At 47.3% G+C, this 27,992-nt stretch overlaps 1 protein-coding gene across 1 annotated transcript; it reads left to right on the top strand.

Annotated features, from left to right (window-relative positions):
- Nucleotides 1–41: 41 nt before the first annotated feature.
- On the top strand, nt 42–27,686 carry atosa (atos homolog A). The gene is made up of 12 exons (XM_076287688.1): nt 42–1,100; nt 19,721–19,905; nt 20,222–20,424; nt 20,848–20,973; nt 21,082–22,843; nt 23,027–23,155; nt 24,594–24,682; nt 25,186–25,285; nt 25,482–25,640; nt 25,877–25,945; nt 26,354–26,553; nt 26,663–27,686. Exons 1-12 carry the CDS (start codon nt 1,085–1,087, stop codon nt 26,814–26,816), a joined length of 3,192 nt encoding a protein of 1,063 aa, XP_076143803.1. The 5' UTR covers nt 42–1,084; the 3' UTR covers nt 26,817–27,686.
- Nucleotides 27,687–27,992: the final 306 nt, after the last annotated feature.

The following is a 27,992-nucleotide window of genomic DNA, read 5'->3' as shown; positions in this document are numbered from 1 at the left end:
TTGGGCCACGTGACTTAAGCAGGCTGGCTTGATGTGTTTTGACAAGCAGTTAGGGGCAGCAGAAGCAAAGCCACGAATTTGTGACAAAGACAAGCCTTGTGATGAAGCGTGTCCAGCAAACTATTGCTCGCGGGCTTCGTAGTCAGTATCGAGAGGGATTTAGACAAGTTCGGGTATTTGACGTCATCTGAAGTATCATGACTTGCGAGCTTCGGTAGACAGTCTCATTGCGCTGGTAAAACTTGAGAGCTGCGTCAGTTGCTACATCCCGAGCTAGACAGCTGTCTAAAAGGGAGATTAGCGTTTGGTGAGGTATAACAAAGAAGACAGTAGTACTAAAGCTATGATATTGCTGTTAGATGGAGAAGGTGTTTGCGCATTGTCGTTGTAACATAGCGTTATCGTCTCATCTTGGAGACAATGATCCGTTGAGAAAGGGTTTGCATTCGAAGGCGCAGTCGGAATAGCGAGCTGAACCGCTTGCTCTACCTGTGCTTGGGGTTTGGGATGGTTCGAGGGGTCATCTTCAAATGTCTCTCTCTTTAGTTGGATTTCATGTCTGTTAGTTGCGTCGCAGGCTAGGGAAAGCCTTGCAGTTTGGGTTTCGGGGGCGAATAGCGGAATGAAACGGCTGCCAAAAGATGTATCTGTTTATGGTGCAGACAGTAGCTAGCAGCTAGGCTAGCTACTTGGTCAGCGTCGTAGTTTTCCAAACAGTTACAAACCTGAGTAGCAAATGTCTTTCTTCTTGGGATGTTTGTCTGCTAGCTAGCCATCAATTTCCAAAAGAATTGATGGAGTAGTTTGCGTTTATTGGGGAAACATCGTTGCGTTGTTGGTGAGAGGGACAGTAACGTTAGCTGCAATTAACGTTACTTTGCACCAGTTGGTTAGCTAGATAGTTAGTTAGCCAACTATCCTAGTTACTTCTGTCAACAAGTCTGGACAAACGCTTACTACCTGTGCCACCAAAGCAGGTTATTAAATAGCAAGCTCAAGTTTGGCAGACAAGAGAAGAGAACTGCCATTCTGCAAAAGAAGAGTGAAGCTCTTGGAATTCCTGTTAAACGTCAAGCTGGCGAAGATGAAACCCGATCGAGGTTAGTACTTATTTTTTTAAACACATTTCTATGAAAACATGATTGAACTGACATAACTAACCATTTGTAAGAGGGACACTGAGTGACATTGGACACACTATTTTAAACGCTTGTTCGGAAAATGTTTGCATCCAAACAAGATGCCTTCACTCTAAGGGCATATATGATGTAACAGCTGGTTAACTACACATATGGGTAAGCTTACATGTCCATAGAAAGCCTTTGTTCCAAATAAGTCAATGGCACCTGACAAGTACTCTCGAGTAGCCGACTGATAACATGAAAACATATGATGGATGTATATTCTCTCCAATGAAAACATATAGCCTAAATTCAATTGTTCTCTAAACGAATTTAAGGAACAAAGCGTCCTGTTTTTTTCTTGCTACACAGCGACCCCACTGAACAACTGAACTGCCTGTGTGCCTTTTAGTCTACTGTACACGTATCGGAGAGGGTGCTGCTATGTAGCCTACTGTGTGCTTTTGTTTTGTTCAGTCCGTTGTTCTAATTGGAATGGTTTAGTGCGAGAACTGATCTCCTATTCCCCGATTAGGCTATAGTCAAGTAAACTCTGCGAGTAGGCCTAAATCATGAAATTTAGCTAAAATATTTTTAAGAGCATAACAAGATAATAAAAAACATCCTATATGTTGTCAGTTGTGCTGATTTACCCTTCAGTTGCAATGTATTTAATATAGATTGTGGAGTGCAGGATTGGAACATTTTCAATGATTTGTCCTGGAAAAATAACATTGCTGATTGGCCTCTGTAACCCGTGATTGAATTAGTGATGTGAAGCAATCAGTAAACAGCTCCAGTCTTTGGACTGGAATGTTTACTTTTATAGGCTGTATGTAAATTTCTGTTTTTATATCCCTGTGTTAATCTATGAACATATTGTCCTAAACATACACATACATTACCTCTAATGTATTTTTCCCCTTATGTTTGTTTATCTTCTACAGTAGGCTAGCCTATAAGTGAATGTTTGATGGTGTGATGGTATGTCTGACCATAAAGAATAAGGCAGGATTCAGTTGTCTTCAGCTCAGAATAGTGGCCAGTGGCTGAACCCCCATGCTCTAGTCATAGCTATCCTGCACTCTACCACAGCATTAAACTGCATTGCCTTACTAGGCAACATTGCCATGTGTTTTTTGCCCTAGCCAAACAAAGTGCTAGCCCTGAGCCTAGAGTTTAGAATCAGTCCCTGTCTGTCTCACTACCCCCAAGATTAGATCCTGTCGGTTCTATTTCACAGTGCTAATAATAAGACGTGATTGCAGTAAAAGAGAGTGAGAAGGAAAAATGAGGCGCTCTCTGGAACAGATCCCATATGACATGCTTCTTGGTGCTATTGTTATTTGGAACACACGGTACTGTTCCTCTGATGGAAATAGCAGGCTGTGCTCTTCCAAGGTCCCTCTGTACTCGTGTGCTGATGGACCGTGGAGCTCACAGTGCAGTGTTGTTGTTCACAAGCTGTGGAGAGAGCACTGGCCAACTTGGGGCCCATGCAGTTTCACACTAATTTGGCACAGGTCCGGGGCCTGTAGTTTGTTTCCCCCTCCCTACGTAAGGTATGTGTGAAACCAAAAACAAACTGTAGTTTGTATAGGTCCTACAGATTCAAGAGATCCAGATGGAGATTCATTGTCCCACACCTGGAACAAGAATGGGCACATGGCTCCCTTTCTTATGACTGTGTCGCTCTTATAGGCTATCAGGTTTCAATGTGAAAAGTATGGTCATTTGACTTTTTTATGTTACCTTGGTGTGAAAACATTTTTGCTAGGTTTTGCCTTAGGCTAACATACAATCAGCATTGTACTTGTTTTTCAATGAGTCTCAGGGGTGTTATTATCTTGTCAGATGTGTTTTTCCTCACATTTGACAAAGGCCTTGTTACTCGTGACAATTAGAAACAAGTTGTACATTCTTAGTTCACTAGCTCTTAAATACAATGGCTCCAGTTGTGTAGTGATCATGCATCCTTTGTCATATAGGCTAGGACAGACTAGACATACTGTAGAAGTGTGTGTCAATGGTTACACTTGATCTTAGGGGGCCACGTGAAGACATGCTTTTGTCATCAGCAAGAAAGATAAATTGTGTGTGTGTGTGTGTGTGAGAGAGAGAGGAGGTTCCCAGTTAAACAGATGATGTCATTGTTACTCATAGTTTTGGAGGCAGCAAAACCTGCCTGTGTAGCAGCAGTAAGCTGTTAATGAAAACAAAAGACTGTGTGAGAGGAAAAAAAGGTGTCAGGCTTTCTCTTTGTTTAGTTATTGTGTTATTTGTCTGTTTCCTGTTGTGGTTGTAACAGGTTGTCACAGGGACCCCCCCCCCCCCCAGCACAAGGTAATTAGGCTCATTATCAGATGCTCATGTACTGGGCGGTACCAGTGGTCTGGACCATGAGAACAGGGGGAAGCAGTTTCTGCATAAGTCACAGAGCCCCATCTCTGAGTCTTCCCAGTGTTGTTTTTACATAATGAACAGGGGCCTGTTGTCATGCTGCCCCCCTTCCTGCCCGCCTTAACCGCACGTGCCTCTCTCCCTAGAAACTGTCAGGATGATGATATCACTTCCTGTGTGGTCGTGGTCGTGCCGTGAAGCCCCTGCAGCTTGGTGCGGTCACTATGTGAATATGTGTGCAAACATGGCCCTGGGTGGAGGAGAGGCCATCTGGGCCCGCAGCGTCTCAGCACCTCACCCTGGCCCAGTGTGCCAACAAACTGACGAGCACACGGCCATGGTGCCACCGGTAGGAGCTCAGCAGCCCTGCCAGCCCAGAGGGGCACAAATAGAAATAGAAAAAGGCCACTGAGTTGCTTTTTTTGTCTGAAAATATTTCTGCCCTTTGCATGACTGTTTTCAGTGAAATTACTTTCATGTGCAATCTTTAGCGTGCACAATTTTTGTATGTATAAACGGTTGGCTTTGGGAAACATTTTGCAATGTTCTGTTTGCAACTGAAAAATAAAAAGTCTTTTGCAATTTAGCCTAGATATATTTAGCAGTAGCCTAAGTGTTTTTGGCAAATGGGAACTTGATTTTTTTCAGCGGAATGAGTTGAATTTGCACTTTTGGTTTCAGATGGTTCCTTTTCAACTCCCTACATTAGCATAACCTTTGAGATGTTAAATTGAAAAAAACTTTGAGATGTTAAATTGAGTTGCCCAGTTCTTTGAATTCATCTTCTTCAAGATTGTATATGATGAGGGCCTCTAATGGAGGAGTGTAAATCATGAGGACTTTTTACTCAAGAGATGTGTTTTTTTTTTCCTGACTGGTCTCTCAGTGGTACAGGAGATAGCATTGGATGTATCTGAATAAGGAACTGTCGGCTTTCATGAGTTGTGATATCAGCTGAGTTGAGCACTCTTCAGCCCACATACCACACTCTACTTTTGATTAGATCTGAAGCTTTGTGAAGCACAGTTGGGTCACTTTTGTTTAAGCGACGATTGCTGTAGTAGTAATCGGTACAGTTATCACTGTCATAATTGCAATATGAACCAACACAATTACCTAATCGCAAAAGCTACAAATAATCATGCATAGTCAATTTTGTCACATTTCATAATTTTATATGCATTTCAGCCTCCTTGACTGTGCCACTTCTGTTTGGTGGGTGTGCGTAGTGCATGAGGGGCACAGAAATTCTGATTGGTGAGCTTCACAGTCGGTCAGAGGTGCTGTGCTTCTTGTGCGCTGGGTGTGCTCACCAATCAGGGGTAGCACAAATTAAAGAGACATTTGGAATATTCAACTGAATTAATTAATTGACATTCAAAAATCGAAAATTACCGTACACATTGCAAAATCACAATTGCAATATCTGTCAGAAAAATCACAATTAATTTAGATATTTTCCCCAAATATAATGCAGCCCTAGACTGCTAATTGTGTATAATTGGATGACCTTAACATGTGACTGCCAGACCTGTATGCAGTAAACAGTGTTGCAGATGAGGTGTCAGTGGACCCCCAGCATTCTTCAGGCACATGCCTAGTGTTACATAAGTCCACAGTCTCTTGTTTGAGCACAACATGCCACCCCAGATAGCATCTCAGTCTCAGCTGTGTGTACGTTTTAGACAGAGCCCGAGGGCATTGGCGTTCTCTGTCACCTTTCAAGTCAGCTCTGAATTGCCTTGCAGTTGTAGCAAATTACCATGGCTGATGGATTAACTTTAGCTCTTACACAGCAACACAGGAAAAGGTCACTGTTTGATAAAATTCTACTTTTGTTTACAGCTGTCCTCAAACAGTTGACCTTTGTGACGTCCACAAAAAAACATAGTTAAACTGTGTTCAAGCCAGCTGACCATGTGCAGTACAAGATGAACCATTTGCATGTTTTCATGTCTTTGCATGGTGCACTTATAGCTTTAGTTAAGGAGCACCTACAGGGATCCACATTTAACCTTAGGATTCAGCATTTAAGCTGGAAACCATTCCTGTCTGTCACTGAAAGGTTAGGCTGATACTGATATGACAGCGTCATGATGTATAGCGCTCAGAAAAGTATGAATGTGAAAAACACTTGTTATCTTGTGACTTCTGTTGATTCATGGGAACTTGAATCATTTTGATCTCTTAAATTGATTCTGCATACAACATGCTTTTATTGTTTGACAGAATCTTAAGCGATCAAGACTACTACACCAACCATTTGTAGATTACAAATCATTACTCTTTGAGTTAATTTTGGTGAGGATTCATTCATGAGATGTGTTGGCCTTAACACTGACATTAGCATTGAGTGTGTGCCTGTTTCCTTCACATCTTTTTTCTTTTCACATCTTTGACACTGCATCATGTGGGCATCTTGTTGTGAATGTTACTTGTCCTTTTAAAGTTCACAAGGATTTGAATTGCATGCCACCAAAGAAGCTGTGAGAAAAGGGCTCTTTGAGAGTGTTTGTGGTTTGGTGCTGACCCCTCTTAGATCTGTGGTAAGGTATCTTCAGTGTGAGCTCTCCTGCCAGAATAAAGGTCAACTGTCACTTATTGCAGCTGATACGCTGACAGAACCAATGCACTTTTGGCGTTTGCTATTGCATGTCACTGATTTCACAGATGCTCTTTTGAGCCCTATTGAAATGGCCTGACTCATGTCTACAAAGTCACAAAAGATGTCCCTGTTAAACAAACAAACAGCAGAAGAAATGGAGTGGGGGCCTGGAAGGAAAGACGGGGAGAGAGTGCTGAATGTGATTATTTTGGCAACAGTGTGGATGATTACCCTGCTAGGGGCAGACAGACCCAGCTGACCAAGCCTTGGAAATTGCTGATTGTGCAGCATGGGAACAGGTGGCTTATCACTAGCCGTCCCCACTTCTGAGCAAAGGCAGTGCACAGCAGGTCCCCCTGACCGGTCAAATGCCCCAACACGCCCCAAATCTGCGGCCCCCTGCTTAGACACGTACTCATGTTTCACACAAATCTCTTTATCCTCTCTTGCTCAGTGTTGCAATCAACTTTGTTCGAGCTGTCGGTAATTGCACAGGGGAACGGGCTTTATTCCATTACCTAAACTGGTCCAATGGATCAAATCAGATGACTCAGATGGATCTTGATGGATCATCCATGCTCCATTCCATGTCTTGCGCCAGGCTTGACCAACTTCCTGGACCCTCTGATCCTTGACTGCCCTTTCATCCCCTAGTTCCCCTCTCAGGTCTTTGTGTTCCACCTCAGCTGGGACACACCAAACTGGCCGAACAGTGGGAGGATTACTGCCTTGCACCAGGGAGCTGGATTGCAAGTTATGTAATGAGCATTAGTGTTACAATAAATAGGATTCTCCAGCATGGCCGGACTTTGGGCCGGCCAAGTGAAATGTACAGTCCCTCTGGACAGATTGAATTTGCAGTGGCTGATCTCCCAGGGCATGAAGTGAATGGGTTCAGTTTGCTGAAGTGAGAAGTGCAGTGCTGGACCAGCCCAGGGGACGAGGGAAGGAAGTTCTTTTTTCTTCTTCTTACCATTCTTTGTTGTTGGTCAAGGGGAAATTTTGGTGTCAATAAGCAGAGGTTTCTATGACACTTATGGAGGCTGTCTGACCTCCTGTGAGGAACAGTTGAGGTGATGTTTGCCCAAACACTACGCGCTTAGAGACAGAATAGCGCACTGAGTAGGTGGAAGAATGATGCAATCCACTGCACTTGTTTCTGATAAAAGTGGGTTTAGCATAATTGGGAGGCGATGGTGCAAGGAAAAGGTCGCAGCTTAAGACGTGGAACAATGTGAAAAGAGGGAAGAGCATCATGAAGGGGATGGAAACCAAAGCCCCACAGTGGGCTTGGGCAGAGGTGGCCACCCCTCCAAGGTTCCCACACCCAAGCCACAGCCTCTCAGCAGGCCCTGAAATATGGAGCCTTTGTCTGAGCTGTCAGTCTGCTCCCATGTCCTCTCTTATCCTGTTATGGCAGAGAGAATGACATGATCCACACTGATCCAGGCTGTCTGTGTTGCTGTCTTCCCTCACTCCAAAGTCCCTATGTCCACCGCCTGTCTCAAGCAGCATTGTTGAATTGCTGGCAAAGTGGGCTATTATTTCCTCTACTCCTTAAAAAAAATTAACTCCCCAGTTGTTATGAAGGGCATGCCAAATCATATGATTACAAATCCTGAGTTAGCCTTTGGTAGAAATCAGGGTTAGTTTAAGAAAGGAAACCGATCCCAAATTTCAAGATGAAGCCTCTTTTGATCATTCTCACATCAGATTCGTTCAGTGTCACTCATGGGCTGGTCTGGAAGTGCATGTGGCTATTGAGGAACCTTTTGCAGACTCTGGCAGACAGCAATCCCTCAAACCACAATGCAGTTTAATTATGTAAACGGTGTTCTGTGGACCCCTAAGCTGTTTAGCAGCCTTGCATAAGATAACAGTTAATGAACTTCATGTGGATGATAAAAAGCTTTAGCTAAGTGTTCTCAGAAGGGACGGTGGGATCTCAGCTACTTTCTACATTCTCACAACTAACTCACATTCTCAGTTTTTTTAGAATGTGTTTTTTTAAAAACCCTAATGCTCTCTGTTTTGCTCCCCTTTTGAGTTACTGCACTGGTTTGCGGGGCATCTGTGCCTTTTAAAAACACAATAGAGGTACAGAGAAGCAGCTGAGTTCACAGGAGCAGAAGGAGGAATTATGTTCTCTGCCTCTGCTGGCCCATACACAGGAAACTGTACCCAGGTCTGTGGCAAGAGGCTCTCCCCCAATCAGATCCCAGGGCCTGTTGCTATGTGAGTTCTAAGTCTGCCCCCACCCCCGCCCAACCTCTTCCTGAAGAGTGGAAAAAGGAAGAGCTCTGAAACAGAAGACAGGGAAACTTTAGGAGTTTTACATAAATGACCTGGTCAGCCCAGGCCACATTAACAATATGAGATGGCATTAGCCTGGAAACACGGATAGGAGGAAATAGGTGGAAACTTTTAGGCAGCTCTCCTACCACAGTTAATGGGCTCTTTTAAATAGCCTCTTGGCAAACTCACTCTGTACTTTCATGAAAAACAGTTGACTCAAAAGTAGGTTTACAGCTTCAGTTTAATGTCCTAAACACTGCTTCACACCCTAGATGTAACTTTATTTTAACCTTTTAAAATATGTCTTTTTTTCCCTATCTGTTAGTAATAAGTACAGAAACATGTGGAAAGACTGTAGAAAAGCTGCTTTCATCTTTAAATAAACTCTTTGCCATACAATGTCATCATGCCCTCCCATGGAAACTCAGAACCTGAGTATCCAAGCCTCACTGGGCACAAATGACTCTTGTCACCACACCAGACAGCCGACACACACATTAACATTTTTTGTGTGTTGCCAAGGTAACCCCCCCGCCCCCCCTAAACACACACACACACCACTCCCATCAACCACTTTGGATAACAGATCCCCGACCAGAGGGTTTTATGTTGGCCTCGTATTCAACCTGTTTAGCAGTTAATTGAGCATATAGGTGTATACTCTGGCCACAGAGTGAATCTGTCCTGTTGTCCAATGGCCGACTGAAAGAGCCAAGCTCATAGGAGTCAGAGGATGAGCCCTGATTAAGATTAGAACTTCAGGACAAAGCTAAGATTAGAGGTACCAGCTGAAGAGAGAGAATGAGTGGTAGTATGTGGTCCACCTGTATGTACCTATATGAATGCACAGAGTCTTATCGATGTCTATCTTTACTGTGTGCATCTTACTTCGGAATAAGTCAGGTGTCATCGGTCTGCCTCGGACAATCTCTGGCAGAAATGTAGGGCTGAGGGAACTGGAGGGGGAATGACATATTGAGGTAGAAGAAAGGACACCGAGAGGGAGGGGTAAGCAGGTATGCAGGCAGACTGCTACAGTGCCTCTTTGTCCTTGCTGTCTGTGCTGAGGCGAGAGCCGCATTGCCATTCACCTCTATCGCTATCTCGCCCTCCCCCTTGCTCCCCCCCCCCACCCCCACCGTCTCTCTCCCCTCCACCCCTTTATTACTGGGATGGCCAATGTAGCGGAAGCCGGGCTGGTGATGTCTCTGCGTGCATCGCTCCGTCATGTGTGCCGTTAAAAAGAGCAGGGCTCCAGCTGCCTCTCGGCTCTCCTTTGTCCCACGCTCGGTAATGTAGGTCACGCTGGCCTCTGTGGCGTAGGCCTACCCCAAATGATGGGCCAGCGCTTTGCGCATTAATCCTGTGGAGGGCGTTCGTGGCTGCTGTGCCAGTGCCAGCCCAAGAGAGCAGGTGGCACTAAAAGGGTACACCGTCAATGTGCAGCGGCAGACGTTGAGCCCGCTGACACTGGGGTGGCGTTGGGCAGCGCTCTCCCCTGTTATGTCTCTGTGTGCTTTTCCTCTCCCCCTCTTCTGCTGTGAATGATGCCTTTCTTTTACCCTTCTCCTCCACCCCAACCGCATAACGGCAACACGGCTCACTGTTCAGCCCGCAGCTGTTCTAATGGCCAAAGTCACTTTCACCACTATGGCTGGGAAGGAATTAATGGATAGCTCCACAGAGAGCTTGCTCTCCCATTCAGCTCATTCAGCTGCGGGTGTAAGACCATTGAAGGACTTTTTTTCTCCTCAAAGGGAGCACAGACATTATGCACCTTTTTCGCATCATAAATCAGAGCTCTTCTCTCCTGACACCTGGAGCTGTGCCTGAGCCCATGGCATGCACCATTTGCCTCCTATTTTAATCAGCTGCATAGTTTAAATGTGCAGTATCAGATGCAGTATGCCTTTATTTGAACTAGGATGTAGTTCCGCAGGAGGCTTGGAGGCCATTGCTAATATTTTTCTGGTCCTATAAAATGATGTTAGGCTAATTAATGTACACCTGAAAAAAATAAGCATGGAGTGCACAGGATTTACTTATCTTTTTGTTATATTATATAATGTTTAGATTGACTGGAAAGATTCTAGAATGATGTTTACTGTTTCTTTAATTTACTATTAAGATCCTACTCAACACATTTCATGAATTTGATAAAGCTAGTTATATTGTGCAAGTCCATGTCTAAATCGTTTGGCCAACCAACTGTTGTAAGAGCATAAGAAGCAGCCATCTTAAACTTGGCATAACATGGCCAAACAACAGTTTAGAAGCATTAAAAATAACAAATGTAACAATAAAAGCGGGCACCAGGGTAGTTTTGCTCAAACTATCAGCTTTGCTTTGCTTTTTCTTTTCCAGTATTTAAAGAATTTGAAGGACAAGGTGATTGGTTCTGACAGTATCTTGCTTTTAAATGAGACTGTGTGTCAGTCTCCCTCTTCTTCCCTCCTCACTATCCTTTCTTTCTCTCTTTGTAACAGTAGACCTAAATGTAAAACAGCTTTCCATCACAATCTAGTAAAGCAGCTAGATGAACTGACAGCAAGCTGATAATTGACCCTTCAGTGACGGTCTTATGAAGCCCTCAATGGGCCCATTGAGACCCAAGTTCCTCTCTCGGTCCCGTCTTTCAAGGTGTTCCTTGGTGCTGAATGAGTAATGGCCCTTTCCACCTCGGCACCGCCCTGCTGCTGAATACTCCTCCCGCCTCTCCTTTCCACTGCGCCGCTCCCAAAGCAGGCACCCCCACCCTTACCCACACAGTCTCAGAAGGGAGTCGTGTTGCCTCGCTTGTCCTGTAGGATTGAGGCTCTGCGGGTTTCTCACTATTTTGTTGTTTTCAGGAGAACTGGGTAGGGGGAGGTGGCTGTCGGGGTGGAACGGGGAGTATTATGGGGTTTGTGTGTTTGTGAAAGAGAGGCAGAGAGTGTTGTTTAGTCCATGGTGAAGCCCTCAGCTGTGGGCCCTCACTCTTCCTCTCCTTTCTCTGGATGGATCGTCCTCTTCACCTCTCAGCGCCCCCTCTCCCCTCCCCTCCCGGAGTCCTGTCCTCATGTGACTGTGTCTCCTGGAAAGTCAGGCCCAGCTGAGGTCAGAGGGCAGGGCCTCTGGCACATTTCCCTGACAGGCAGCGCAGCCTGATGCATTCCACTTGGCTTTTGGAATCACTTTTCCCCCACTCTCCTGGCAAAGAGCGTGTTTGGTGCAACCATAGACTGTATAGAACAGTCTATGGGTGCAACAGTCATGGTCATTTGGACCTCATGTCTGCACCTGCGCAGCTGGACTCTGCCCTCTCCTCCCCAGCTCCTTGGGTGGGTGCTCTCTTTGATGGAGCCCAATTCGGCTCTCTGCCCTAATTGGGACAGTAGTTGAGGTCCTTGGGGAGATGCATATTGGTATATATCAGAGCATTACAGACAGAAGTGATATTGACTCTAAATGTCAACAAAAGAAACAAGCAACAGTTGTAGGTTAGTGGGCCAGGGACAGTTTGGCTTATTGCTTAGTACCCGTCCTTGGCTCTGAATAATCATGATGTGCTGGTATATAAACAGTGCTTTCAGATGAAGCAATAATCCTGCCTTCAGCACCTGAGAGAGGGTTTAATAAGCAAGCTCCCTAGGTTAACCTTTGACCTGTGCAATCACACAATCATCTGTTTGAGCTGTGTGCCCATGTAAGAGTCCTGGTCTGTATAAATATGAGGCCAGTGAATGATAAGCCGTGTGTGTGTGTGTGTGTGTGTGTGTGTGTGTGTGTGTGTGTGTGTGTGTGTGTGTGGGGGTGTGGGTGGAGGGGTGGCGGTCTTTACACACTGTTTAAATTCATCTCAGTGCTGGCCGTAAGCAGCTTTTCCATGTAGGAGTTGCACATAATCTGTGGCACCAATGATGCAAGAGCCTCATGAGCTCACAGATGTGAACCTCTCCTCTCTGTCCTGTCCTGTCCAGCTCTGTCCAGTTCTGCCCTGTCCCATCGTGTCCTCAGTGTCCTGCTCCAGGGGCCTGTCACAATTCATTCTTGGCATTCTGCGTCAACAGCTCCTCTGTTACGTTAGCTACTGCAGTGTTTTTCAACCTTTTTTGTGCCACGGCACACTTTTGACACTTAAAATGTCCCATGGCACACTAACATCCTGTGTGAAGAAAAAATAAACATACCATAGCCTAAAATTTCAAATAATACACAGATATGGCCTTATTATGGCTTCTATGCAAGACCTGCCCAATAAAACAAGCGCCCTCTGTTTCATTTGTAGGTCACTATATCTAATTTAATTGTTGTTATAAACTGGATATGTGATAATTCCGTGAATACTGGATATGGGGCCCCCGTTGTACAATGCCTGCATACCACAAACAGTGCAATCATACAATCAATGAGAGCATGTGGTTATAAATTCTTTGATGCAACAGTTGCTTTTCTGGACCTGTGAGTGACATTTGGGTAATTTTCTGCGGCACACCTGATGATCTCTCACGGCCCACTAGTGTGCCCCGGCACAGTGGTTGAAAAACACTGAGCTACTGCATGCCGCTAAACACACTCAGCAAAAGGGAATCTGTCTTATTTAGGCATAATTAATGGGCCCACATACTGAAATCACTTATTTTTTACATTCTCACCACATTCAATATGGAGGCTGTGTGAGGTCTGACTTTGGAATACCCTTCCTGGGTTAAGCCATGGTTGCCCTCTGCAGGGAGGTCTTTCTCACTGCCAGTGGCCCTTGGCTTGCTGTAATTACTCTCCATGCATTGCTTTGTGTTGTGGCAACAGGCACCGTATGATCTGGCCTAACTGGATTCGAATGCCCTGCACTCCTGGGAGTGTAGAGATTGGAGAGGGAGGGAGAGAGAGAATTGAAGTCAGTTGGCTGGCGGCTGACGTTGATGGCTGTAATTGAATCTGCCGTGTGAGCAACGCTGGCAGCCACACTCCCGCCGCCAGAGTCCGTGAGCTGACCGGCGAAGGAAACCGTATATGGAGCATCCCGTGCCCCCGATGAAGCTTTAACGAGCACAGGCTCTTTGGGAGATTAGATGAGCCGTACGTAAGCGCTCTGCCACTGACCTGCGTTCCCAGTATTCACTGCAGGGCTGCCCGCTTGTACTGTAAGTGCTATGAGATTATCCCAAATAAACAGGACAATTAGATAATTTTTCCTGTTTTGGCTTGATTGCCAAGCAGATTTCTTATCAGGGCGTTGTGGAACCCCCCCCCCCCCTCTCTCTATTGGTATCTCTACCTCTCTTTGTCTTGCTCTGACTCTCTCTCCCTCTCTGTTTTTCTGGTGACATGGGTCACTTTAGCGCCGAGTGGATTGCTGTGCCCTGCAAATCTATGGATTTAGTTGTGTAAGAAACCCCAACAATGGGGTCTGATTGTGTGTCTGCTGTGAGAGCAGATTATTCAATGAGCTTATCTTATGGCCGTGTGCCCTAAGCAGCAACAGCATTATGTCCTCCCTGGTCCTGGCCAAACAAGAGCTACATTATCTGTTCAAGAGAGACATAGTGGGAGAGAGAGGCCGTGTTCCATGCACACATAACATGTGAGATTGGTGGGAAGGAGAGCGTACATCCAAGCTGGCAGTGCTGAAAGATTAATAGTTTTTTAATCAAAATTGCAATTAGCAAATCGGCAAGGCTGGCATTAATCGTGTAGCTCACAGGTTATTTGTGAGTATTTTGGGTTTACCAGTGATGTGCAAGCAAAGGTAGCCTGCTGTGCTATACCTGTCGTCGAGCAGTTGCTACCTCCCAAGGCAGCACAATGAGCAACATCTGAACAAGCACCACATGTAGCAGTACAATGAATGTACTGCAAACAAAGAAGCAGTGCTGGTTTTGCCCAACAAGATAAGAGTAAGCAAACAAGTATTTCAGGTCATTTTTAAAGTATTATATGGTGAACATTGAACTGAAGCTTCACTTTCAAAAATATATCACTAATTAAATTCATTGCAATATCTGTCAGAGATATTGCAATTAGATATTTTCCCTAAGTCAGTCAGCCCCACAAGCTGACGCTGGTATTGTGTAAGCAACACTGCACGTGATCTTGAGATTTCAGCTGGCATTGTGATAGCTTCTGTTCTCACCCAGTGCCAGCTTCCCCTTGCCAGTTCTGCAGGTTATGCACACCCACTAACACTCACGCCAGCACGCACACACACAGCCACACACAACAAGGCAAACACTTTTTTTTCCCTTGGAGGTGAAGGGCTGCTCATCAACCGCGATGAGGGGAGGGTGGAACAAGACCAAACCAGTTCCCCAGACCAGACACTCTCCTCTCGGCCTCTGACTCGCGCCGCTCCTGTCAACACCTGTTTGTTTTGGGTTGACTTGTTTTCATTTGACGCCTCCAGTCAGCAGCGCTGTGGGCGAGTGGACCTGCTGCCCCCCCCCCCCAGCCTGCCCCCTGCGCCGGTGCTCTTGGAGTGGGGCTCTGAAGATCTGGCCTCACGCTGCCCCAGCCAGCTGATCCAAAGGCAGCACTCCAGGGCCCCTGCAAAGGCATGACACTAATAATACTATCCACCTGCCATGCCTACTGTAAATAGCCGGCGCTTACATAAGGGCCTGCAGGACGGCCAGAGCGAGCGAGCGAGACGGACGGAGACGGAGAGTCCGAGGGGCTGAGGAGTGTGTGGCGCATGCTGCTGGAGGATGAGAGGAGAGACTCTCCGCTCGGCTCTCTCTGTTAGCGTACAGACTGTGCATCTAGATGTGTTGTGGTGAGTCATAGGTGTGACTCCGTTGTGACAACAGACTGGGTCGTGTGTGTGTGTGTGTGTGTGTGTTTGTCAGAGATGTGTTATCACTCCAATCTCACGTGCCCAGATGAACGACACAAGACCTTTAGTCGCAAGAATGTTTTGTTCTGGTTGGAAGGGAGTGGATGCATCTGACTTGATTTCATCAGATGTCAGGTACCGTTCATATGATTCAGAAAAGCCCTTAGGGTGCACTGAGTTGACCAAGTCCATGACGTCATGCCATGTTTGTCAGCTTTCTGGCTGCACTCTGTTGCTGTTGCTCTGCTATGCTCAGTGTTCCTGGGCAAGGCTTTCCACCGCTCTACTGTCTCTCTGGTGTAGTGGCGCTGTGCTGTGCTGTGCTGTGCTGTAGGAGAATGCAGCCCAGCAGCCAATCCAAAGCTGTAGAGGGACCCTATGCTGCCCTTTACGTGTTCCTCCTCCCCCTTCCCCCCATCCTCCTCCTCCTCCTCCTCCTCCTCCTCCTCCTCCTCCTCACAGTGGTCTGGCTATTGTGCCTTGTTTCTGCCCCTCTACCCAGCTGATGTTTGTTTGTGCAGTGTGTTTTGTGCAGTGTGTGCCTCTCCTCTTTTCACTCCCTCTTTGCACCTCACTGTTTTCCTCCCCTCACCCCCCTCTGATAAAGCTTTACCTTTTACCCAGTTTAGTTCAGGCTTCCCATGTGTTTTGTGAGTCTGTGTGTGTGTGTGTGTGTGTGGGGGGTAAGGGTACAAAGAGCACAGAACTGTGCTGTGGATGGGTCGTTAGTGTGCATGTCGTTAGAGTGTGTGTGTTGTGTGTTCTGCTCCTCCTCCCCCTCCTCCTCCTCCTCCAGCTGGCAGCATGCTCCTCCTCCTCATGTTCTCTGTGTGTTGACTGCTGCCGCTGCTCCACGTGCACTCAGCACGTGGGAGGAGTTCCCTGCAAGAATGTGCGTGACTGCCTGATTCTGCCTGGGACAGGGGCACAGCGCCCCCCCTGCTCACAGGCGCACACACTCACACATTCTCACATGCATGGATATGCGTTATTCCATGGGCACACACACATGCTCTGTACATAGAAGGAGGAGGAGGGGCCGTGGCGTTGTGGGCGGGCCGCTCTGGCTCCAGTCCATCAATCAGCTGCCACAGATCATGAACCAGTGCGGAGGATTCAGCCAGGGAGAAGTGTGCAGTGAACACACACACACACACACACAAATGAGTTTTTTTAAGTCGCAAGGCTAAAAATAGTCAGGCAGCACACTGTAAGAACATCCTCCATGTCAGCTGTAGCAGCACACACAGCAGTGTTGAGTGTTGTTGTAGTTGTTGTTGTTGTTGTTGCTGAAAGTGTTTACAGGCTTCTGTTTATTTCTCCTACTCAGGGATGACAAGAGTAAAATTGGTGAGAAAAAGCGGTGATAATGCATTAAACACAAAACATGGCCCTGCCCAGAACTGCAAAGCCAGGCATGGAAAAGCAGAAAAACAACATCCCCTTCCCCCTCTCCACTCACGCTGTCTCCACGTGAGCAGAGTGAGCAGCTGATTTCCTGACGGATCAGCCTGCAGGTTGGGTGCTGGGCAGCTCCGGCTCCTGGGGAGGCCTGGGCGTGGGTTTCACCTGCTTAGCACTCGGACTTGCCCTTCCCCTGCACTGCCCCACTCAGAGCAGCTCTGAAGGTGCCTCAGAGCTCAGCACACAGCACACTAACCGCCCTGGGCAGCTCACCCTGCCAGCGTGAGACGGAAACTATCAGGTGCGTCCTGTTTGATGGTGGCTCTGCTAGTCTCGTTGAAAGAGCCAGTCCCTTCTCTGGCATTGCAAATGGGCCCCCTTGTAGTTTTTGTCTCCAACTCAGTGGGCTGAACGTGTACTGCCAAATCCCCACTCGCCCCTGACCCCCCCCACCCCCCTCGTGTATCCCTCTGGCCCCCTCCTCCACAGCTGCTGTAGGGCACGTCACAGTGGAGCATAAAGGGCTGCTTTGAGCCCTACAGGAGCCCACTCTGTGGGAGCCTTTCAGAGGGAGCTCACGGTCCGAGAGGAGCTCACAGACACGCAGCACACTCTCTCACCCGCCAGCAAAGCCCTCTGGCCCTGTATTAAAACCAGCCAGGGAGAGACTAAAAACTGCAGTCTAAAAATGGTGAACCCTGAGCCTTGGCACAAAGCAAGAAAAATATTTTGAGCTGTGGTGACATGACCTCAAACTAAATGCTTTGTGTTGTGTTGGTATTCCCGATGAGGCCTTGTCTTTGAGGCGTCTGTTTGTCTTCCACAGAAGCAGATCAACTCGCTCTCAGCCTGCTTGCCTTCACAATGGCCTAACACATAGCTCTGTGTGTTTGAGCCGCCCCACCCAAAGCCGCCTCTGTTCTGCCACAAGCACTGGGACGTCACATCACATCCATTAGGGCGCCGTATTATTTCAGAGATGGCTTCACGTGGGTAGCAGGCACCAACCGGCCACTCAACCGCACGACTGACGTGGAAAGGCTAAAATTATCAGCTGCATGGTGGAACTGGAAAAGTGCAGTCATTCATTCGTCCCCTGTGTGTGTGGGTGTGTGTGAATTTTTAGATTGATTGTGCTGTTAACCCAGCTGTTTGGCTTTTTCCTCTCCATGGGTAGAGCTCTTTAATCTGCATCTGAAATTGACACCTTCACCCCAGTGTTGTATGTCAGTCAACGAGGCTGGATTTCTGTAAATGGTAAATGGACTGCCTTTTATATAGCGCTTTTCTACTCCTGAGTAGAAAAAGCGCTAATCTGCTCATCCTGAGCAGTTTGGGGTTCAGCGTCTGGCTCAAGGACTCTTTGACAGGGTCAGGAAGAGCTGGGCTTGAACTGCCAAACTACAGCCTTGCCCAATGCCTCCTCTACCTCCTGAGCCACTGGATAAAGTGTTTGACTTGGAGGGGGTGGCAGCATTAAGTAGAGGTTAAGTATAACAAAACTGGGAACGGAATAGGCGTTTCCTGTGCACAAATGAACTTAAGGATGTTTATCCAAGAGGACTGGAGAATGCAGTCTAAGTTTGTTTGCTGGAGGCCTGAAACCAAAACAGGTGAGCCTTACAGGGATGTAATTTCAGGTGCTAATCTCCTAAACAATGCAGCACTCTGAAGCTGACAGGCAGGTGCCGTCACCAGTGGCTTTATCACAGCTGTGCCCCATCCCAAGCTCTGAAGCACTCATTGCCGCTCCGCAGCGATGGGGATTGACAGCAGGTTAAACGGTTAGTTTTCTTCACTCTTATCACTTGTCTGGGGCAGCTGTGCTGCTAGTGGTCCTGTTGGAGCCTCAGTGCTCTGATGAAGTCCTGCAACCATGACCCAAACTAGATAAGGGGCAGCGTCCTCAGAGAGCCCACACTCATGCTGATGCCCCTGAGAGGCCAGCCGTGACCCTTCTTGTGGGGCGTATCGGGTGGCACGGAATCGCTGGACAAGGGTGGCCCGAGGGGTTGGGGAGAGAAGGTCTTAATTACAATGCTTAGGTTTCAGATGGTGTTAGCTGCACTACCTTAAGAGATCTGCATAAACAGTTTACGCCTGTGGTGCATTCCAAGCATGTTCCTGCGAGTGTGTTGATATCAGGCATAGCTTTGGCATGTTAAGAGAGTTTAGACGCTTTTTTCTGCTTTTTTCCTCCAAGGTTTAGTCTACAGTCAGTGCATTGCGTCTACCTGCAAGCCTTCTTCAATGAAGTGTGATTGACACATCTTTGTGTTTACTTAACACCTATTGACAGCATCAGCAGCAGTCGATTTGGTGATGCCGTATGTTTATGTGACTGATGATGTGAATTATTCTATGAGGTGGCCTTGCGTGTGTGCCAGAGCGAGATGCTAACGTAGTGGGCTGTTTGTTTTGGATAGATAACCAGCTTTGACTTCTCTGAGGCCAGCTAGAGAGAGAGAGAGAGAGAGAGAGAGGCAGGCAGGCTGCTGGGTGTTGTGGAAACAGCGGAGAGCAGAGGCAGCCAGACAGACACTGCAGAGGAACGGCAGTTAAGATATGTCTGCCTGTGAACAATGCTGTAATTATGGCCCTGGAGTCTGCAGAGGACGTGTGAGGATTTCTAAATGTGGGATAAGCTTGCGGTCAGCTGGGTCTCTCTCTCCCACACACACACACACACTCTCTCTGTATTTAGATTTTTGATCCCCCTCCTCTCCTTTCCCCTCAGGACCTCTCCCTGTTAAAAGCTGAGGAGAGAAATCATGCCAATTCTGTGAGCATCTGTTTGGTTGGCTGATCTGGATTCAGGCAGATTGTGAGGTTTCTATCCCTCCGGGTTTCAATGTGTGGCTTGTCCATCAGCTTAACTCATATCGCTGAGAGGGCTTTGAGGTCCACGTGCAGTCCAGGCAGCGGCGGTCCACTGCAGCTCAGGACTCGTCGGGTCGTTGTGTAACGCTCCGGAATGTCCACTAACCACATCCATCTGGGTTCTCTCCCCCACCCTCTCTCTCTCTCTCTCTCCCTCTCCCTCTCTCCCCTGGTCCTCTCTGTCTCTTCCCCTTGGTATCCCAGATGCTGGAGAGGAGTTCTTTGAGCATGATGCGGAGGAGTTCCTGGTGTTCCTGACCCTGCTCATCACAGAGGGCCGCACGCCGGAATGTTCTGTGAAGGGTCGCACAGAGGGCCTCCACTGCCCCCCAGCACAGTCCGCTCAGCCCGTCACAACCAAGCATGAATGCAATGACAAGCTGCCACAGGTAGGACCCGACCCCCACCTCAGCAAAGAATAGGGAACAGAGCAGTGTTTCACTCTGTTTATTATGTAAGCATGCTGGACAATTGTCATTTGTTGTGATCCCTGACCTTTCTTAAGGTAAAGCTCAAAAGCATAAACTTTTGAAAAAGACTTAATTTTTGAGCTGTATTTTTTATTCAGTTTTTGATGCCATCTCATGGAGTTGGCTGTGCACCCTCACCCCAAAAGCTGACCCTCTCCCTAAAACTGTCCCTCACAACTGTTGCTATGGGTGGCCTTGTGTTGACCTTTGTGTTTTGCCCCCTCTCTGTCCTCAGTGTCGTCAGGCCAGGAAGACGCGCTCAGAGGTGGTGCTCCTGTGGAGGAACAACATTCCCATCATGATCGAGGTCATGCTGCTGCCAGACTGTTGCTACAGCGACGAGGGCCTCGCCACCGATGGCACGGACCTCAACGATCCAGCCATCAAGCAGGACGCCCTGTTGCTGGAGAGATGGACTCTGCAGCCCGTGCCCAGGCAGTATGTCGCCTCTCCTCCTCTCCTCTCCTCGTCTGGTCTCTGCTGCTGAGAGACTGTAATGCTACACTTGTCAGAATACTTGTAGACCCTCTGTCTGGTGTTCTTAGTGACATCAGCTATAAAAACCACACCTCCAAATAAATTTAGTCTTGAGCAGCATAGATGGTTTTTTTTTTTAAGAGAAAGGCCTAATTAGGAGTTTCAAAGGAGCCTGGTCACCCTTAGTATTTTAGCAGCTTTTAATAGCTGTAATCATTTGGTTACTGTAAAAGAGACCACAATACTCAGGCTCTCTTCAATTATGCTGTTGTGAGAGGAGATGGACTGAAAGTGTTTCCCTCGTCCCCTGAGGCTGATGCTTTTGCCCATCTGCGGGCGCTTGCTTTGTGCATAATGCAGCATGTGTGACTGTTTGACTTGCAGGAGCGGCGACCGCTTCATCGAGGAGAAGACTCTCCTGCTGGCCGTTCGCTCCTACGTGTTTTTCTCCCAGCTGAGCGCCTGGCTGAGCGCCTCCCATGGAATCGTCCCCAGGAACATCCTCTACAGGTCAGTGTGACTGGAAAGACAGTATGTGTGTGTACGTGGGTGTAATCGACTGTAGGTGCAGTAGGAATGGAGGTTTCTGACCTGTGCTTTCTTGCTTTTGTGTACCAGAATAAGTGCAGCAGATGAGGAATTGGTGTGGAACTTCTCCGAAACCCCGTCAGAGCACGCCTTCCCCGTCCCCAACGTGTCCCACAGCGTGGCGCTCAAAGTACGAGTGCAGTCCCTGCCCCGCCAGCCCAACTACCCAGTCCTCAAGTGTAGCATCCACTCGGGCCTCCCACTCTTTACGAAGAGAGGGCTGGACCCTACGGAGCGGCTTGTCCGTGGCGGCGAGCTGGGCGAGGCTCTGGGCCCCCACCTTCACCCTCGCCTGCCGGGCTCGCCCCTCTTCCAGCGCCCCCTCCGCCCCGCCCTGCCTCAGAGCCCCCTGAACTCTCGCAAATGCCCTCTGCCCGAGGCCGTGCCTCCCAACAAAACCGTCAAGTGGTTCTACTCCAAGCTGAGCAGCTCCCCAGACACCAGGCCCTTGGACTGCTACAGCCCCTGTGCCAACGGGACCGAGAGCCCCAAGGCTCCTGGCAGGGAGTCCCCCGTCCGAGCCTTCAAGTCCCTCTCGCTGGCCGACCCTCTGGTGACCCCCGGCCCCAGTCCTCGGCCGCTGTCCGGCGAGACCAACCCTCTGATTGGCTCCCTGCTGCAGGAGAGGCAGGAGGTCATTGCTCGCATCGCCCAGCGCCTGAACTTCTGCGACCCTACAGCTCCGCACCTCCCCGACGGCCTGTTCAGCACCTCCACGCCGCAGGTGCCCAAGTCCATGTGGAGCCATGCGCCCGAGCAGGAGACCCTGTTCAAGAAGACCAAAGAGCCGCCCTGCTGCCTGGCCCAGGCCCCCCCACAGCCGCCTCCACCCTCCCAGCAGAGCGCTGCCGAGGAGCGCAGCCGGCCCTCCCTCTTCGACACGCCTGTCAGCCCGCAGAGCCACAGCCGATTGGAACCCAAGCCCCAGAACCCCGCCTCCAAGCCGGCCTCCTGCCGCCGGCTTCTGCTGTCGGAGCCAGCGGACGGGCCGACGCTGAGCGAGGCTGTGCAGGACATCTCGCGGCTCATCCAGGAGCGCCTGCAGCAGTCCCATCAACTCCTGCACTGCACCTACAAGCTCTGCCGCCAGGGGGCGCTGCTCAAGGGCCAGCCGGAACCAAGCAACGGCTACTGCGGCCCGCCTGCGCCAACGCCCGCCCCCAACGGGGCCAGAGAGCACGACTGTTCCCGCAGACCCCCGAGCGCGGCCTGTCCGAAACTTGAAGCCACACCGGGATGGCCCGAGCCGCCCGCATCCGACCGTTTACAAAATGCCAAAAAGGAGGCACGGAGTCCGAGTCCTCGGAGAGAGAGCGGCCTCCGACCCGCGGGCTCAGTGCGGCCCCAGAGCCCCGTGCTCAGGGACATCACCCAAAGGCCCAGCCAGAGAGACTCTCCCCTCAGCCCTGCCTTCACTGACACCCCCAAGATGGACCTCATCCACAGCCTTGCCCTCAGGGACACCCAGAGCCCAGCCTACACAGATGCCCCCCATGCCCACCCCCTCAGAGAGTCCGCCTACAGCCCCACGGCCAGAGACGGCACCTACAGACCCCCCAGCTGGGACGCCACCCAGAAGGACGTCCGTAGCACCACTGACAGGGACACCACCCCGCCTAAAGGCACAGAGTCTCCGCCCGTCAGTGGGAAAAGCGACCCGCTCCACGATGAAAATCAGGACCCTTCAAACTCCACAGTCTGCACAGCCACTAGCCTTACCCACTCAGCCCACAGCCCTGACCGAAGTCCCCCTTCTGACAGGATCCTCAATGGGGATGCCAGGAGTCCTCTGGTAAGATATTCTTGCTTTTCTATCTCATGGCCAAACGCAGTGTACTGATTTAGTATTTCATGACATGAATATATAACTGATTGTTATATGACTGTTGTTTTTAGAAGAGTCTGAATGCTTGTGCAGTGATGCTATTAACACACATCACTGTTTAGTCTGACTTCACACATTTGCTTTTCATAGAGAGCCAACCCTCCAGCATCTCCCTTGAAGCCATGCAATAACTGGAAGAAGCAGAATCGCCACTCTATTGATGGGACCGCCACCAAAGCGTTCCACCCCTGCACAGGCCTGCCTCTGCTATCCAGCCCAGTAAGTTCAGTCTGGCAGCAGACCACAGGCTGTGGTGAACTTTCTCAGTTCAATAGCCAGTCTCAGAAGGCCACCCATCATTTATTTGGAGTTTTAGGTCATGTGAGAATGGTCTCCACTGGGTTTTCAGAGTTGATATCGATGGTACAAATGCCTTTGTCCATGGACTCAATTCTGAAGGATGAAAAGCGTTCACACATGCTGCTGTGGCCTTGCACGAGTTTCCTACTGATGAGTGATAAAGAGGCCACATGGCAACCAGGAAACTTCATTATTTAGTCCAGTTCAGTAGGGCAGTGGTGCGTATAAAAGTGTGTGAATGAGTCATTAGATGTGTGTGTGTGTGTATTTAGTTCCTGTTTTGATGCTTGATTCAGGCACGTGACTCGTGCTTGCCTCATCTGGCTGGAGGCTGTGACTAACTTCCTGTCTGGGCCAGTGGCGTCCCTCAAGAAAAGCTCCTATTTCCTGCTTTTTTGGGGGGGCATATGCTTGAGTTCTTGCGCGTGAGAAGTTCTCAAGGCCCAGCAGGGCCGTGCTTTTGTTTAGCTGAAGTTGTGGTTTTCTTTGTTCTTTTGTAGCCTTCTTCAGAGCTTAGAGCTCAACTCATAAGCCTCACACAATCAGCTCTGTCTCATTACTTGGGCTTGTTTAAGCTGTGAGGGAACAAAAACTCCCCAAAACTCAAGTTCTCTGCAGGATATGATATATGAGGGCTAATTCTGTTTTTATTGCTGCCATATGAGTGATGTGTCTGAGTTCTCTAAAGGGTGGGTGACTTCTTCCTCAGCTGCCTCAGATCGAGCTCCTCTCTGCTTGGAACTGTTGAAATACTTTAAACAGACACTGCTGTTCTTATGAGCAAAAAACAGCTTGATTTTCTTTTCAGTAGGCCTGATCATCATTTCAATATCATTCTCTTGGTTGCCATATTAAGAAATGGACAATGATAACAGCTCATTATATCATGTCATATAATTGTGTCTGTCAGAAATAGAATAAAGAAGAATGAAGAATAAAGATTTTATTTTCTCATTTACATTTATTTTCCTCATATGTATAATCTTCTTTAGGTCTATTTTTGTGGACAGGAAATCTGATTACTGGAGTGCAGAATTATGTTTTACCACATCGCAACCATCATCAAATGATGTGTTATGTACACAATCAGCTCTACTCTAGTCTACTAAGTCTAGCAATTACATAGATGACAGTTGTGGTTTAGCTGCCTCTAGATAAAATGCTGAGGACATTTCTAACAACTTCCTGTCTGCACCTTTGGGTGTTTTTCACTTTCATGCAACATCTAGTTTCATAATAGAACTCAGAAATGGACCGAAACTGGGACTGAAATTGAAAAGTACACCTGAAAACCATTTTAGCAAGTGTAATAAAATGTATCGATTACAACTACCAACATTTCATCTATTGTCTACAGGTTCCTCAAAGGAAAAGCCAGACTGGATATTTCGATTTAGACACATCATTGATCCGCTGCAAAACGCAACCATGGGCAACTAGCAAAAGGTAACCCTAACAGAACTACCATTCAGTGTGCTCATTGCATTCAGCCAGAGTAGTGTTGTGTGTCCTCGCTCAGCACACTGCCATCTACAGTAAGCATTGCAAAGCTTACATAATGCCCTGATTCTGGCTATTCAAAATGGCTGGTTGGCTAGGTGGCTAGCTGTTTGATGCAGTGTTTGGATAATTCAGTAAATATAATTTTAAGTTGTGTATGTCAACATGTATTTGTTTGTATGCGTGCTGATGCCAGTTTCTATGTGTGCATAGGTATATAAATTGCATGTGGGCATTTTATGCAATGTTTTTGCACGAGTATGTCTGACTTTCTGAATTGTATGTGTATATGTGTATATGTGTATATGTGTATATGTGTGTGATCCTGGCCTTATGGTTCTGACTGTGTGTGTGTGTGTGTGTGTGTGTGTGTGTGTGTGTGTGTGTGTGTGTGTGTGTGTGTGTGTGTGTGTGTGTGTGTGTGTGTGTGTGTGTGTGTGTGTGTGCAGAGCCTGCTTGAAGAGAGAAGGCGATGAGTGTGAGCATCTACAGCAGCTGCTTAGTGCTAGTGCCCCACCTGCAAGCCTCAGCCTTCTGGGGAACTTTGAGGTAGGAAGCCAATAACATGCATATAACTAGCTGCATTCTACTATATGCTCATTGGCAATGTACATGTTAATTATACTTCATTCATGATTATTTCAAGCACCCCTTCACTGCTTTTCAGGGGTAATGTGATGAAATATGGAGAACAAAGGTGTGTGTGTGTGTGTGTTACATGTGCATGTCCCCTGTTTGGCCACAGGAGTGTGTATTGAACTATCGGCTAGAGCCTCTGGGAACGATAGAGGGTTTCACAGCTGAGGTGGGCGCCAGTGGAACCTTCTGCCCCAGCCACATGACCTTTCCCGTGGACGTGTCTTTCTACAGCGTCTCTGACGACAACGCACCTTCTCCCTATATGGTGAGTGAATGTGTCTTTCTTACACAGTGGTGGACGACAATGCACTTTCTACCTATATGGAGAGCGGCAACTGTATGTGTCTAAGCATTTCATTTGTGTCTTAGCATTTCAACTGAGATGGTGCCACAGTTTTATGTAGAACATTGACATCCATGGCATACCATTTGACTAGAAGGTGCTGCTACTTTGTATTTTATACGTATTTTATGAATTACTATGATTTTTTGTTTTCTTAGGGTGTTATAAACCTGGAGTCCCTAGGAAAAAGGGGCTATCGAGTGCCTCCATCAGGAACCATTCAAGTGGTAAGGCTGTTAATATGTTCATGGGCGTGTTTTGGAACAGTAACTGATATTTAGTTTCTTCATTTTAAGGACTAATCTAGTAATTCTATGACGTGAGGGCTAAATGGTGTCTTTAGATGGTGTTGCATCATAAATACTCGCATACGTTTGAGAACAAAGCACACAAAGGGCCTTCTCGCCTTGTAAAGTAATAGACAGAAAGAAAGAATGCCCTCTAGTGAAAGGGTACGGTATATGGTGAAATAAATAACCTTAACCTTTGGTCAGGTTTTACTATGTATCAATAATGTACTTGTTGCCCATTTTCTCTAATTAAAGATTAATTAGAGATTAATTAGAGAATCTAATCACTTAGAGAATCTAATCACTTAGAGAATCTAATCACTTGTATATTTCCTGTGTTTGTAGACCTTATTTAACCCAAACAAGACTGTGGTTAAGATGTTTGTGGTGATGTATGACTTGAGAGAGATGCCAGCCGGCCATCAGACATTCCTCAGGCAGAGGACCTTCTCCGTCCCCGTCAAACGGGAATCCAATGGCCATGTCAACAAGAAATCCCTTCCCCTTAGCCAGGGACGGACCCTGCGCTACCTCGTACACCTGAGGTAAGATTATCTTTCTGACACACACGTACAGATGGTCATGTAGTGTTGTTTTGTAACAGGTTTTCGTTTCCACCTAAAACCTCAAAAGTTTTGTGTTCAATCTGCTCAGGTTCCAGAGTTCTAAATCTGGGAAGATCTACCTCCACCGAGACATCCGGCTCCTGTTCTCACGCAAATCCATGGAAGTGGACAGTGGTGCTGCCTATGAGCTCAAATCCTTCACTGAGTCACCTGCCGACCCCCGCTTCTCTCCCAGATGCTAACGACCTTCAGTCTTGCACTGGGGCCTTAACAATATCACACCCTCCAGGGCATGGATTTTTTGGCTGACATCGAGCCTTTAGTCTTTTGGTCAACTGTTATGTTCTTAAGCAGATTCACATTGATGTTTGCCTTAGAATCAAATCAGTGAACATCCTCATCACAGAGTGACATCTGTGGTGGTGTGCATACATATTTCTGAGTGTTAGTGGCAATCAATGCAGAACTCTGCAACCTAATGTGCAGAAGATGACTTTTGACCTGACTGAATGCTTTGCATCAGTTGAATCATCATTTGCTTCTTCTCAATAATGTTTTTGCACAGAGAATGACATTTAGGGCTCCCCATGTCCTTACGTACAAGCTGTTGCTCAGTGCTCAGTCCTTCAGAATCAACTGGCCAGTGGGAGTAATCCGTTATTTCAGATGTAGATCTTTTATTTTTTCCCAAGTATTTGGTATGAGTAAGGAGCCATTACAGCTGTAAGACCATGGACCAGTTTTCCAAGAGAACAAGCAATCACGGCAGAGAAAACTACAGAATAACATTTGAAGAGCACTGTGTTATTTCCATGAGACCTGGAAATTGAAATTAGTAATATTCTAATACCTATTTTTTGTACTGTTACAGAACCACTTTATCGGAAGTGTTGCAATAGAAGAAAATAAAATACAAATTATCTTACTAGTTTAGTGTTTACATATTTACTTTGTCAGTTATTTAATATTTAAATTAATATTTCATTTACTGCACATGTGATGGCCGTCATGCTAAGCATTATGATGTAGTGCAAATATGTTTCAATCATAATATGTATTTTTGACTTTAATATTCAGATCTGAAATAAATATATATTATATCTTTAAAGCAATCTTCAAGTGTGTTTGTATGTTTTGTATGCTCTTGTGACACTTAACACAGGTTAGATTGACTAAATCCTGTGCATAGACTCAGTTAGCTTAAACATATATTTGTATGAATAACAGCAAACGTTTGTTCCAGCCTATGCCCCATCCCTTCAAACACTTTTGGAACATCCTTCATAAACTGGATTGTGAAACAGTTCCAAAATCATGGGAGCCTGCATCAAGAAGATAGCCAGAGATTGGGTTAAGTCTTATCAATAATAGATATGCCACTCCAATAACATTTTGATGTTGGCATTGCACAGCAAATG

The sequence above is a fragment of the Alosa pseudoharengus genome, unplaced genomic scaffold (genome assembly GCF_046254945.1).
Source record: "Alosa pseudoharengus isolate Yale_2024_CS ecotype anadromous, Long Island Sound unplaced genomic scaffold, YU_APseudo_1.1 YU_APseudo_1.1_scf_16, whole genome shotgun sequence".
Taxonomy (NCBI): Eukaryota; Metazoa; Chordata; class Actinopteri; order Clupeiformes; family Clupeidae; genus Alosa; species Alosa pseudoharengus.
Note: the sequence above shows the minus strand (reverse complement) of the source record. Positions and strands in the feature narration are given on the sequence as shown.

Bases quoted from the DNA above. Each gene is read 5' to 3' on its own strand.
- atosa (XM_076287688.1), top strand. The intron at 25,641-25,876 runs GTGAGTGAATGT...TTGTTTTCTTAG, and splicing joins ACGCACCTTCTCCCTATATG to GGTGTTATAAACCTGGAGTC. The intron at 25,946-26,353 runs GTAAGGCTGTTA...CTGTGTTTGTAG, and splicing joins CATCAGGAACCATTCAAGTG to ACCTTATTTAACCCAAACAA.